Source organism: Mustela putorius, unplaced genomic scaffold, assembly GCF_011764305.1.
Source record: "Mustela putorius furo isolate JIRA1106 unplaced genomic scaffold, ASM1176430v1.1 tig00003853_pilon_pilon_pilon, whole genome shotgun sequence".
NCBI classification, from domain to species: Eukaryota; Metazoa; Chordata; class Mammalia; order Carnivora; family Mustelidae; genus Mustela; species Mustela putorius.
Window position 1 is genome coordinate 27,879,342 of NW_025422005.1, and position 13,435 is coordinate 27,892,776.

The 13,435-nt window shown below is 53.0% G+C and overlaps 1 protein-coding gene across 2 annotated transcripts in view; it reads right to left on the bottom strand.

The window, feature by feature from the left end:
- Positions 1–610: 610 nt before the first annotated feature.
- GRIK3 (glutamate ionotropic receptor kainate type subunit 3) overlaps positions 611–13,435 on the bottom strand; it is a 224,836-nt gene continuing 212,011 nt past the window's right edge. The window contains exons 14-16 of one of the 2 annotated variants that reach the window (XM_004740762.3): positions 10,355–10,577; positions 9,588–9,838; positions 611–6,776 (exon numbers count right to left, since the gene is read on the bottom strand). In XM_004740762.3, coding sequence (XP_004740819.1) covers positions 6,582–6,776; positions 9,588–9,838; positions 10,355–10,577 — 669 coding nt within the window. In that variant the 3' untranslated portion in view covers positions 611–6,581. Of the gene's footprint in view, positions 6,777–8,843; positions 9,839–10,354; positions 10,578–13,435 lie in introns of those variants that run through there. The other variant, XM_004740761.3, reaches the window with a different exon arrangement.

A 13,435-nucleotide genomic window follows, 5' to 3' on the forward strand; every position in this document is an offset into this window, starting at 1 on the left:
GCCTCGCAGCTCTTGTCTAAGACTCTTGGAGGTGGCTCCTCCCTGGGTGGGTCAGCTCTGTGAGCCACTGGAGGCCTGGTTGGGCCTCGCTCCCTCATCTCTTCCACCGTTTTGTAAGGACCGGTGTTTGATCCTTTCCTGCTTAAAGTGCCCTGTCCTGAGCCCTGGTTATGTGTACAGTTTCTGGCTCCCAGGAGAAACAGACTTAGAGCTTCCTTATTTCTACTTAGAAAAAGCTACGGTAAGATCTCTGATCGGTCAAGCTTGGAGAAGAGGCCCACCTGACATCCCCAGCTGTGACCAAAAGGACAGGGTCCCATAAGGGTGTGACAACCAGTAGGGTAGCTATGTGGATGCTGAGGCACTGGGGACAGATGTGCCCATGAGAAGACAGAGGTCAAGACAATGTCAAAGATAGATGCCTCACCCTTGATATCTAAAATGAGAATCGGGGACCTGAGCTGGAGCCCCCCACGACCCCCCCCCCCCCATCACCAGGGTCCCCTGCCTGAGGCACAGTCAGCCGGAGGTGACTCAGCTGCCCAGCCCCCTCTGGTTCAAAGGAGAGAGAAGCGAAACAGAAAACGCACCTTAAGCGGACACTGTTTTCTAGAAACGTTTCTTTATTTAAAATTTAAAACCATATTACTTCATACAGCAAACTGTGCACTTTGATATATCACAGTGTCTTAAAAAGGAAAATAATCAGATTTGTTTGGAAAGTTATTTACATCAGCCTAGAATGATTGGCAAGTAACACAGTTACTATGAAACCCAAATTGTTACAAAATGTTTACAAAAAACTATATTCATAGAAATTCTGCATGTCCACAAAGGGCATCCCCTGAATGGCCCAGAGACCAGTGTGTGGGAACCATGTCGAGGGGGAGTGGGGGACATCCAGGCACTCTGGTCTGGGTGGTGGGACAGGCCAGGGGTCTCACATGGCGCTGTCTGGGGGCTCAGCCCTGGGGCTGGGAACCCAAGTCCCTGACAAGGGAGGCCCAGGCAGAGATGGGGTGGGAGGTTGGAGCACAGTGGTGTGAGGGCCCCAGGAGCCAGGACAGGCCCCTCCTCAGGAGGCTGGATTCAGATGTGCTCTGGCAGCGGGGGTAGGGGGTGCCCAGAGGCAGATCAAGTGCATACCAGCCTGACGCGTGGGGCCCAAGCAGAAGGCAGGCTGTCGACCACACGGAAGGAAGCTCACTCCAGGTGTCCTCTCCCCTGCAAGACTCCAGAGGTGCTCTGACCGATGACAGGGGCCAGACTGCTAGCTAAAGGACTGGGGTAGTGAAGACAGGAGGAGAGGGGCAGAGCAGGGCCCCAGGGTTAGCAGGGAAGGTGGGGGTGCTCCCTGCCCACTGTCCCTGCTGGGGGAGATGGACCGGGGAGGAAAGGCAGACAGATGGCTTGGGCTGTGCTAGGGCGGGAGGGGCCTTGCTGGCTTCTCCTCTTTCCCCCTGGTGTAACTGAGCCCTTCACATTTCTGGCTCCTCCGTCACTCGCTAACAGCTGGCCTCTGGGTCAGATGGGCCTGGGGAGGTCATCTGCAGTGGGACGAGCCTGCTGGCATTAGTGCAGCCGCTGCCCTGTAGCTGGAGGCCCCAGAGAAAATAGAGACACACTGCAGGGTGACTGGATGTCTTCTAGAAGGCAGGCGACAGGACCATAAGTAGGGCACAGGGACATTGCACTGGCATGCGGACAATGCCTTTGGGGCCGTTCCCTTTTAAAAAAAGCATTTTCCCTAGATGTGAACTGTGCCTTTGTGTGTGGGTGAGAATCTGAGGTCTCTGACACCTAGAATGTTCCAAACTTTTACGATATTCCAAGGGAAGCCTGACACCTACCTGGCCACTGTGACAAGTACAGGTCTTGGAGCCCAGTGCCAGCATGACATAACTCCTTAGACACAGTCCCTGCTTGCCGTCCTGCCTCAGATGCTCTAGGATAGAGATACAGCCCCTGGATCTCTCCTGTCCTTCGCCAGGAGGCACCAGCTGGGCAAGGCCTGTCCATCAGCCCCCATGGTTCAGTCCAGAGCTCTGATGTGTGCCCCATCCCCACAGGGCCCCTGCCCCAGATGGCCTCCACTCCAGACTTGGCTGCTGTCGCCCGATCCCTCACCTGGTCCCCACCCACACTGGCTGGGTTATGTACACTCTGTGTGCAGACGTGCGGGGGGGGGGTGCGTATACACATGGGACTACAGGTCATATATACACTGTGCATATATATATATACAGCATATATATATATATATATATCTTTTTACATTCATATATATATTGTACAGAACATTAACCTTCTACCAAAAACAGTTTGGTGACTTCACAGATGGCCTGAGCTCTGAAATTTTAACTCCAGGGCAAATCCAGGACTGAAAAATGAGAGCTTGATCCAGACTGGCACGGGGACACAGGGCTGGGCTCTCCTGCCGTGGCAAGCAGCTGGGCCCGTTCCAGCTGTGTCCATCCCATCTGGGAGACTCTTCCAGATGTGTCCGTTCAAGTCCTGCCAACAGAATTGGGCTCATTCCGTGCGTCTGGCCACGGGGCTGGGCCCATTCTGGACGTTTAAGTCCATCCAGCTGTTTGTCCAGACCATGAGGCCCTTCCAGATGGCCATCCACACAGGACCAGTCCAGACATGGGCCAGAGTTTGGCCAATTTCCAGATGTTTGTGCAGACAGCTGAGAATGGCTTGGGAAGGGCCCTGCTTCATGCCGAGTGATGAAGCAGCAGCTTGTACCCATCCACAACGTACCCCTGGAAAAGAAGGCTGGGAGGGAGCCTCTGTGCTCAGTGAGCTCGTGCCCAGTTCAGACTCATGCTCCCCTCCAGGGTAAGGAGCGCGCAGGGGCTTCTCCCTGTGGGGAACCTTCTTCCAACCCTGACAGACCCTTCCCCATCCTCGGCCAGCACTTCTGTCTGCAAGTGTGTTGGGGAGGGGCCAGGATGTGCTCTTCTAGTTGAGACGGTCTTGGCTGGGAGGTGGGGGGCGACCCTCCAACCCCTCCAAGATTCGGAGTCAGCTCACCACCCACGAGAGCCTGATTCCTCTTGAGAGACACTCGCAGAGCGGGGCCACCTGAATGGTGACCAAGCAGTCAGGGTTTTCTTATCTGTCCTTAGAGTAACAGGTCAAGGGGAGAGGGGGAGGAGGAAGGTTCATTGTTCGAAAGCCCCAGGGCCTTGGTGACTGGCGGGCTGTGTGTGTGGGGGGGGGGGTCTCCTCACTGTTGCCCCTCAACTTGGCCAGTCTGAGCTGGCTGAGAGGAGGCACTGGCATTTCAGGTGGGAGATGGGGGTGAGAGGTGGGGGCGATCGTCTGTTAAGAGAAGGCATGTGGAGTCAGACAAGGACAATCCAGCACCTGCTCGGGCGAGTCCCATCTTCTGTTCCATCGAAACCAACTCTGATGGTTCCACAACCAACCTCGGTGCCACTGTGGTGGGCGTGCCCCTGCACACCCCCTGCAGCTCAGGTGTGCACCTGCTGGCACGGTTGATTTTGCCTTTAATTCCTCTTGATCTGCCAGGATGCAAACACCTTCCCCCCTGCTAGGGAGAGAGACAGCTCCTGTTTGGTCAGAAGCGATCTCCACTGTACTTGGAACACTGGGCTGGTCTCGAAAGCAAACCAAGGACACCAAACAGAGTTTGAACATGAACCACACACATGGACATAAGGCTTGAGTGGATGGGGGGGGGAGATCAGGTAGCATGCCACCCCACTTTCATTTGGAAGTCTAAAAATCATTTTAGTACCTGTTGGGGAATTACCCTATTTGAATAGTGCCTCCAATTGCCACTAATCTTCATTCCACTGATGCAACATCTTCCCCAAACCATGCCACTTCCTTCTTCCCCATTAGCCTCTGTGCATGTACAACCTCAGATGAACACGACTCGCTCATGGAGTGTCATACACAAAAGCACCCTGTCTCGGCAAAGCCTTGTGACAAATGATCTCTCCCTACAACAGATACGCAAACAGACCCTGATTCCCTGCTGTCCTGATTGTCCATCTCTGCTCCTGCTGTGAGCCGGAACACAGGGGTGAGTTTGCACACCCATGTGTAAGCATGCTCTCCCCCCAAAAAACTCCAGTGCCACATGGCTCCTTGCACATGTGCACTGACCTGTACTGCACAGCTCTCTGGTTCTGTCCTCCGTCTTGCTCTCCGCTGCAGACGCACACCCCCACATGCAGACACATGTTCACACGTGGACTCCTTGATGACATGGCTTCTTCTTTTAAACATTTGGCAACACTGTGGGTTTTCTCTTGTCCTCCGCCCTCTGCCATTGGTGCATAAATGTGCACCCCTGCATGCACGCACACACACATGCACACATAAGCATACACACTCATTCATGGGTGTATACATGTGTATACTCCCCAGGACCCTAGTAAGACATGGCTTCTCCTGTTTTTCTGTGTATGGGGCTCTGCTGCTTATCCAGATTTGTCTCCCTCATCCCCAATTCACACACGTGTGTGCACACACCTCAGAATCCAAAGGCTTCTATTATTGCATGTCTTGGACTCTCTTTCATGTCCAAATCTGTCCCTGACCCCCAGCCCCCAGAGCTCACACACACACAGATACACATAAGTGCATCCACACGCACTCCCACACACAAGCTCACGACAACATGGCTTCTCCTGTCATTAAGTGTGTTGGCAAGGCTGTGCGTCCAGCTCTCTTTTCCCACCTCCCCAGCACACAGCCTATTGGCGCTGCTGGGAGGATGGGAACCAGCTGGTTTGGTCCTGCAGCTCACAGTTTGGAGGAGGAATGGTATTTATCACATGAGCCTACTGCGCTCTCCTGCTTTGGGAGCCCCTGGAGTGGGGGAGCTAGAGATTATCCTTCACCCCAGCTGAGAAGGTCCTTGAGATCTAATTGTAGCTCTTCCTTAACCAGACTCCCCAGGCAGAAACACGAGAGAGGTGGAAGGGGGATACAAGTGTCTTCTGGGTCCCCATCCAGAATCTTCAGCCTTCCCTCTGCTGCTCCGAGACTGCCCTCTGCCCTTGGCTATGGGAAGCCCTGCTGGTCCTGTCATATTCTCTTTAAGGACACTTTGCTCCTAACCCTTCCATGTCTCATTCTTTTTCCAGAATCTTAGTCAGACTTCTAGAGCATCCATTCTACCTAGCTAGAACCCACAGGTTATTTTTATCTGGTCTGGCCTTCACTGGTACCTCATCTGGTACTATTTCTTTGCTGTACCCCCAAACCCCACTAGGTCCAAGCTGCTCTGGACAAGAGATCAGGACCTAGATGGCCTGTGTCTCTATGTGGGGTCTTTGGTTAATTCTCCAGGAGGCAGCTTTTCTTTCCCCATCCTTGGGGCCTCTATGAGCTCTGATATCCTGTCCCTAAAAATTTTCCTTTCTGGGGAACATCTTCAGGTCTGGTAAGTCCAGGAGGCCAAGAGTTCTTTAGGGCCCCTCTGGCCTTCCCCATCTACCCCCCAAATTATCCTGTGCAGTAGGACCTGGATCCTTCTTTGAGGAGGGGTGACGACTTTCACTTCAATCTTGGTTTTTCCTCTCCTTCCAAGGTGACAGAAGGAAGTCAAGGTCAACTGGCCAGGAATAGGGAGTTGTTGATGAGTAGATGGCAAAGAACCTAAGCTCTCAAATGCCACTAGGGTTTAGAAAACAGCTCAGTAACCGGCAAAATAAGACCCAATGGCTCAAGGGCCTACAGGATTTCCATGGAATCCACTGTTCCTCTGGCTTCAAATATCGGCGAATCTCTGGTCATCCTTTGTGGCAGATTCAAGCAGTCTTTAGCCTCTGTCCAGAAAATAGAAAATTTTCTCTGACCACTCCTCTACCTTATACTCCTGAAGACCTCCTTGAGAAATGGGAGCCACTGGGACATCATCTATAAGAATTCAAAATGGCGGCCTTTGGGCATTCTCCTCTCTCCCATACCCCAGACTCCTCTTTTCTTCTATGGGGCTCTCTGCCTACAATTTAGCCAAGATGGAGGCTGCCACACATGGTGCCAAGAGACCAGGGCTATGTGAGAAGCCCCTAAGGGACCAAGTCTTTCTTCTGCCCAAGACAAGTGGGGTGGCCATGCCCCATCTTCAGCTTCCACTGGCAGCCACACTACAATCCTTAAGGTGCCCAAGGTTTGTGTCTCTGGTCTCACGGCCATGGTCCAGGAGGCTTGGGCTTGCGGGGGAGGGGGAGACAACATATTAGCTGTTTCCCATTTTCTTTGGCCTCTGGAAGGCCATGGTAGAAACTTCTGACTGTTGAGGAGAGTTGAGGGGCAGGTGAGTTTGGCCTGAGAGAGGCATGTGCTTCCTTTGGCCTTGGCTGTCTCGACTGGCAGCTTTAGAAACCCACAGAAGAAACAAGAGGCAAGTGAGACCCAAGCAGCTGGCCTAGGGGCCTGCTGGTTTCCTGGGAGGTAAGGGCAGAGGGCTCCTGTCCCAGTAGGCAGGCAGCAGCTCTGGCCCCCAAGCCCAGTGTGGGCACAGGGAGGTGCCTTCCTGTCTTCTTGCTTTCCTCTGCCCTGCCCCCAGGCTTTGGTCCCCACCCCACCTATGCCTAGGGGAACACGGGGGCCAATGATGTGCTGCAAGCCATGCTGTCCTTGCCCGGAAGCCGGCGGTCGTTGAATGTGTGCATGTTGATGACAGCGTCAGTCTTGACCATCATGGGAGGCTGTGGCTTGTGCTTGACCCGACGCTGGCAGGTAAGGGAGAAACGGATCTCATCGGCTACGGTGCTGCAGAAGGAACGCTGGGGCAGGGTGGGAGGGCAAGGGGCACATGGGTGAGGCCCGGCCTTGCAACGCCAGCCAGCTCCTCCCCTTCCTCCCAAGGCTAATGCCAAGGCTGCCTGTCTTGCTCTCACCTTTAGGCCACCCCCCTCTGCCCATGCAAGATGACTAGTATGTGAAGCAGCCTACAGAGCGTTACGTTCTTGTTAGGAGACTAAGGTAGACAGGGCATGTAGTAGCATCCTGTCCCCATTTCACAGATGAGGAAACTGTGGTTCTAATGGGCATGCACATTACAGTTTGAGGAGGTGACCTGTCTGATTTTTCTCCACTAGATGCTAAGGGCAGAAACGGGCCAGTTTCATTCCTGTAAGCCCAGCTCCCAGCACTAGGCCTGGCCCAGGGTCTGGCTTAAGAAAGACCTGATGAATGTATGACTAACCTTCCCCCTCGGAAGGCTTCCCATTAAGGGCAGACTCCCCACGCTCCCACACAGGACAGTCCAGTGTGTTTCTCAAGGTGTGCTAGTGGGAGGCAGTTCCCTGCAGGGCAGCTGGGTGGCAACAGCTTCTGGCCTGGGTCTCTACAGGTATCAGAAAGGGATACCAAAATATAGCTTTGCCGGCTGGTATCTGACGGCAGGGGCTCCTAGGAGACCCATACCCAGAGGCTGTCTTGTAGCTTGTCTGGAAGGCAGTGGGGGCTACTGACAGCCTCATTTACGCAGTAAGTCTGGAGCAGGAGCACCCAGCTGCCATGTGCAGGCTGTGCAGGGCGAGGGAGTTCTCAATTCTGGCTCTGCCTCATACTCACTTCCCCTCTGAGCTTCCCCTTGTCTGCCCACTCAACGCAGAATGGCATCCCTCCTCACCTGCCATTATTCATTCTGAAAATATTTACTGAGGCCTTACTATGTGCCATGCACTGTCCTAGGTGTCAGGCATACAGACGTGGAAAAGGCAGATAGGTCCCAGCCCTCAGGGAGCTCATGGTCTATGATGTGACAGAGACAGGTAATAAACATGCGAACAAATAAAGCATTTCTGAGCACAGTAACTGTTATTAAGAGAATAAAGCAGTGGAATGAGATAGAGAGGCATTGGGAATGGCTACTTGAGAGGTGGCATTTCAGCTGAAACCTGAATGACCAGAACATGCTAATAATATGGTACTCAGGGAGGAAGAACATTGCAGGGGCACAGAAGAACATATGCAAAAGGCCTGGGGCTAAAATGTTTTTGGTGCATGAAGGATCGAAGAGGAGGCCAGTGTGTTTGGAGGAGAGTGAAGGAAGGAAGTGTGGGAAGGAGGAAGTCAGACTAGTGGGTCAGGACCAGATTTTGTTGTAGGCTTTTAGGTGGATTATGGAGCTCATTCCAATGGTAATGGCAATGCCTAGAGAATCTGGTTGTTCTCTTTTTAACGTATTGTAATTTTTTTTAACCCTTCTTTATTACTGGACACTGAGAGGGGTGTTCCCCTCCATTTTTCATATGCTCATTAACACTTCGGTGAATATCCTCGTTGGTAAACCTGCATCTGTTCTCGGCCACTTCCAAGGGGTGCCTTTCTAAAAGCAGAAATTCACTGTCAAAAACGTGTGGCCAGTTTTAAGACTCTGTCCACATGGCAAAGTTGCCTTCTAGAAACGTTCACATGGACGGCTCCCACCAAGACAGGAGCGTGTCCCTTTCCTCAAGCCCGTGAGAACTGTGACACCAAGAATGATCTTTGCTGACTCTTTGCTGACTCTGGCTTACCTATTACAAAGGGTCCTATTTCATTTCTGATGGATGGAAAAAGTGCCTGTTTTGAACAGTCCCCTCCATACCTGCAAGGACATAGGATATACCTGCAATCTCCTGGCCCTGTGTCCCTTTGGACTTCTCCATGAGAGGCACCTCCCTCCAGCCCAGTGGCCCTCAACTCACGTGCACATTGATTTTTTTAATTTTTATTTTTTAAAAAAGATTTTATTTATTCATTTGACAGAGAGAGAGAGAGAGAGCACAAGCAGGGGGAGCAGCAGGCAGAGGGAGAGGGAGAAGCAGGCTCCCCGCTGAGCAGGGAGCCCGATGTGGGGCTTGATCCCAGGACCCCAGGATCACGACCTGAGCCGAAGGCAGATGCTTAACCGACTGAGCCACCCAGGCGCCCTCATGTGCACATTTAAATCACCCTGTAAGTACACTTTCTTAAGACACCAATGCCAGGCTCTGCCACAGACCAATTAAAACGGTCTCTGGGAGTGAGGCCAGGGCATTAGCACTTAAAAAACTCTCTCCCTGTGATTCTAATTTGCTACCAGGACCCAGAACCACCGCTCAACCACACTGGAATTAATCAGATGGGTTGAGTAGAGTTCTACTGTCTGGATGCTTGGGCCAGACCTCTTAACATTCCTTTCTTTTTTAAACTTTTGATTATGGAAATTTCCAACTATATGCAGAAGTAGAGAGAGCTGTATAATGAACCCCCACGTAACCATCACCCAGCTTCAACAATTACCCTGGAGGGTTTTGTGCAGGGGACTGGCATGGTTTGAATGAAGTGTTAATCAGGGCACTGGCTGTGTTTGGGGAGCGAATGGGGTAGATGAGGCAGGAAGACCAGAGTGGAAGCTGTGGCATGGGCCAGCTGGAGAGGAGGGAATTTGGCCTGGCCTGGAGCCACAGTGGTGGGGATGTGTGCTCAGAGTTGGAGCAGAGGTGCTGGAGCAGAGGCAGGGTGGGCTCTGACACCTCGTGTGCCTGGGAGGTGGGCCCCTGGCTCACACCCTGTGCTCCCCACTCCCTCCCTTCCCCACGGGGGCTCCAGTTCTTGAGGCTTACCTGCTCTCGCTCTGCTGTTTTGCGGAGCTTGTACACAAACTCGCCCACAGCCACCAGCACGGACAGGACCAGCCCGGCGGCCAGGACGATGAAGATGCCTCCAATCTTCTGGATACCCAGGGCACTGGCCTCTTTGTTCTCCTCCTCCGGACACCCGCTGCCTCTCCACCACTTCTCCTTCATGATGTGCAGCTTGTCTTCCTCCTGCAGCTGCAGGATGGCGATGGTGATCTTGTCCCTGTACGGGGAGCCTGAGTGCGGGAGCGGGGGGGTCTGGCTGGCAGGGGCATTCGGTCCCTGCGCATGTGCCCCTGCCAGCACCCTGGACAGCGCCGGCCACCCTCCCTCACCTCTCCAATAGCTACCACAGGCCCCTCTTTAAATCTTTGTACGAGGTCTGGGTGAGAGCAAGGTCCTAATTGGGGGTGGGGAGTCTTGTCTAGGAGTCCCTGTCTCCATCAGCCCCTGGAGGGCCCTGTGTGTCAGGGCTGCATCAACAGGGGTAAGGTCAGAGAGAGCAGGCATGACTTCTGAACTGACCCCCCCCATATCTGTTTTGGCTTCAGATTTCCACTGCTTAGGCCCAGGCTGATCTCACAAGGTTGTGACTCTACTCCTTTGTCTCTGGATTGAAGAGATGCCACCTTTTGAGGCTCAGTGGGATGAGCTGGGAGAGGGAGCAGGAGACGGTGTGCATGAGTGGCTGCAGGGGCCCTGGCCGTCCTTTGTCCCCCAATCTCTCCGCCCTCCCGCAGCCCCTTGCTCACCCATGGGCGTGCCAATGCCGTAGCCCTTGGAGTCGATGAGGCCCCCGATCTGGGTAAGGTTGCAGTTCCTCTGGGTGACATACTCGATTGTTGTGGACTCCATGAGCAGGGCGTAGTCGGCCGTCAGGGTCCTCTGGATGCCCTCCTCATTGTTCTTCACCAGTGCCGATGGCTTGCTGCTCATGAAGGCCCACATCTTCTCAAAGGTGGAGATCTTGGATTTCTGGGCCATGAGGGGGAAGGGTAATGCACGTGGTCACTGAGGACACCGGGGTGCCAAGCACCCCAGACCCCACTTAACAGGGCTCTGGTCACCAATCTCTGTCTCCAACCCTCTGAGGGAGGGAAGGCCACCCCTGGCTCAGCTGTGGAAGCAGGCCCTGGGAGGGTAGGTCCCAAAACACACAGTTGGTAAGGGATGAAGCCAGGATTCAGACACCCTTGGCTCTTTGCCAAGGCATGGTGGTTTTCAGACTGATTTTTTTTAAAAAAAAAATTGCATTCTCTTTCTCTAACATTTGTTAAAGGTTTCCATGTGCTGGCCCTGTTCTAAGAACTTTATTTTCATTAACTCTCTGATTCTTCACAACAATCATAGCAGCTGGGGGGCTACCCTTAGCTCCATTTTATGGAAACTGAAGCCATGGCTAAGTCACTCACCCAAGGTTTACTCAGACACTAAGTAGCAAAGTTAGGCTTCCAACCCAGGTCATCTGGTTCTAGAGCTCACGTTCCCAACCACTTAGCTGCACTGCCTGCCAGAAAACTCTGTGAGCATAGAAAGGGAGAGGTGGATGCAAATGAAGGCAAAGCTCGGTGGGTTCTGGGACCCCACTCCCACTTCAACCAAAGAGGGGCCCATCCCGTGTACTGTGTTCCAAGGGAAGACAAAGGTTTTTCTCCATTGGACTTAATTAACAAGAGAGGCGAGAAGTGGGGGCTGTCAGAGCACGTGGCCTGCAGGCCCCTTACCTCCTTACTGTGATTGTCCCCAAAGCATCCTGGGCTGGGCACTGCTGGATGAGCAGAACTGTAAGATGAGGCTTAGGGGGTGGGCTGCTGGGCGTGTTCTGCCTCGCTGGGGAGACTCAGAGGTGTTGGGGCTGGGACAGGGACAGGTGAGGGTGCATGGCATTCATGAGATTTCTCTGGAAATGATAGCCAGCCAGCTACCTGCTCCCAGCAGGGAATGACCCTGTTCCCACGGATCCCAGGGGAGCAGGTGGCTCTGCAGGCCCCATTGTACCCGGCTGCTTCCAAGTCTAGCTGTGCCTGTCTGTGATGTCAGCCTGTCTGACTGGCACCCAGCCCAGCTCCGGTGTGCGTGACAGCATGGATGTGTTGAACAGGCTGGTGCAGGGCTGGGGGATGGGTAGGGGATGGGGAAGAAGCTGTGTCTGCCAGGAGTCCAGGTGGTGGGGGCAGTGGCCAGGAGGAAAGTGTATCAACTATTCTCCAGGGGCTTCCCAGCTCTGCTAAGGGTTGTCCTCTCTAAAACTGGCTCCTGGAGACCCAGGCATGCCTGGGGGAGCAGGGAGCCCTGAAGCAGCAGGCAAGATCCCAGTTGGAATTTTATCAGAACCCAGAATCCATCAAGGGCCAATGATGCCTCCTCTGGGTCTGGGGCACCTTCACAGACAAGCAGCTACTGTCCTACCTGCAAATTTATCTGCCTCAAAGCTGAAGTTCTGTAAGAGCTCAGATGCTTCCAGCTCCTCCCTGTCCTCATCCTACTTTCTGCCAGGTCTGTGTCCAACTAGTCTACCATCGGTTACTCTTGCCTCTTTAGCTCTTACCTTCAAACCTCTGCTTGCCAGCTACTCCTTCTTGCCAGCTACTCTTCCCCGCCCAGCTCCTCCTTTAGCCCCAGACATGCTCCCCCCACTAGCTACTCTTGCTCTTAAAAACATTCTAGATTTCCAGCTTTTCTGACCCCTCAGACATTTTCTAGATAATTTTCTAGATAATTTTTGACGTCCAGACTCTCCTTCCCTGGCTCCTTTTATCCCTCAGTGCCTTTGTCATGCTTTGACTGTTCCTGCCTAGATGCAGGAAGCTTCTATCCAACTTTCCATCCTGCTCCAATGATGCCTGTGCCTGGTACTCCTCCCCTTATGTAACCCCTCCCCTTGAGTGTGGGCTGGTCTAGAGACTTGCTTTTAACTGCCCCCTAGGAGTGATTGGATGTCACTTCTGAGATGAGGTTACAAGAGACTGCAGCTCTTGCTCACACTCTCTCTGGCTCTTCTCACTGGCTGCTCTGATGGCGGCCAGCTGCCGTGCTGTGAGTCACCCCGTGGAGAGGCCCACGTGGCCAGGAACAGAGGGCATGCCTCCAGCCAACAGGGAGCAGAGAACTGAAGCCCGCAGTCCAACATGCAGGAGGAATTGAACGCTGTCCACAAGCACGTGAGTGAGCTCGGAAGCAGAGCCCTGAGATGACTACAGGCTTAGCCAATACCTTGACTGCAGCCTGTCCCAGACCCTGTGCATAGCACCCAGCTAAGCAGTGCCGCTTCCCATCCCAGTCGGTGATATCAGAATGCTGTTGTTTTAAGACACTAAGTTTTGGGTAATCTGTTATGCAGCAAGAGGTAGCTAGTATATTCTCTTACCCACGTACACATACAAGCTACTTCTCTGCCCCCAAATGATTGTTTTTCAGATAATTGATTCCAGTGATTCCTCTAATCAGATCATCCAAGTCCAATACTCCCTGCTGCCAGGGACGCACACTCCTCAGATACTCAACCCTCGAGGTCACTACAACTAAATACTATGGCCCTATGGGTGGCTCCAGCACCTGAGCCCTTTTCCATCCCAGTCTCTCCTGCCTTCCAAATTCTCCAATGGGAACTAGGGATTGATGAGACTATCAGGGCTCCCCTTACATCTTCTAGTGCACATATCATATAACCTTCCAACCATCCATCCACTCATCTTCTTACTCATCATGTTCATGTTCTCACCCACATACTACCTACACACTAATGCATTCAACTAACTACTCAACTATCTGCCTAGACTTTTACTTATCCATCCATCCATCCATCCATCCACCCATCCATCTATTCTTTCATA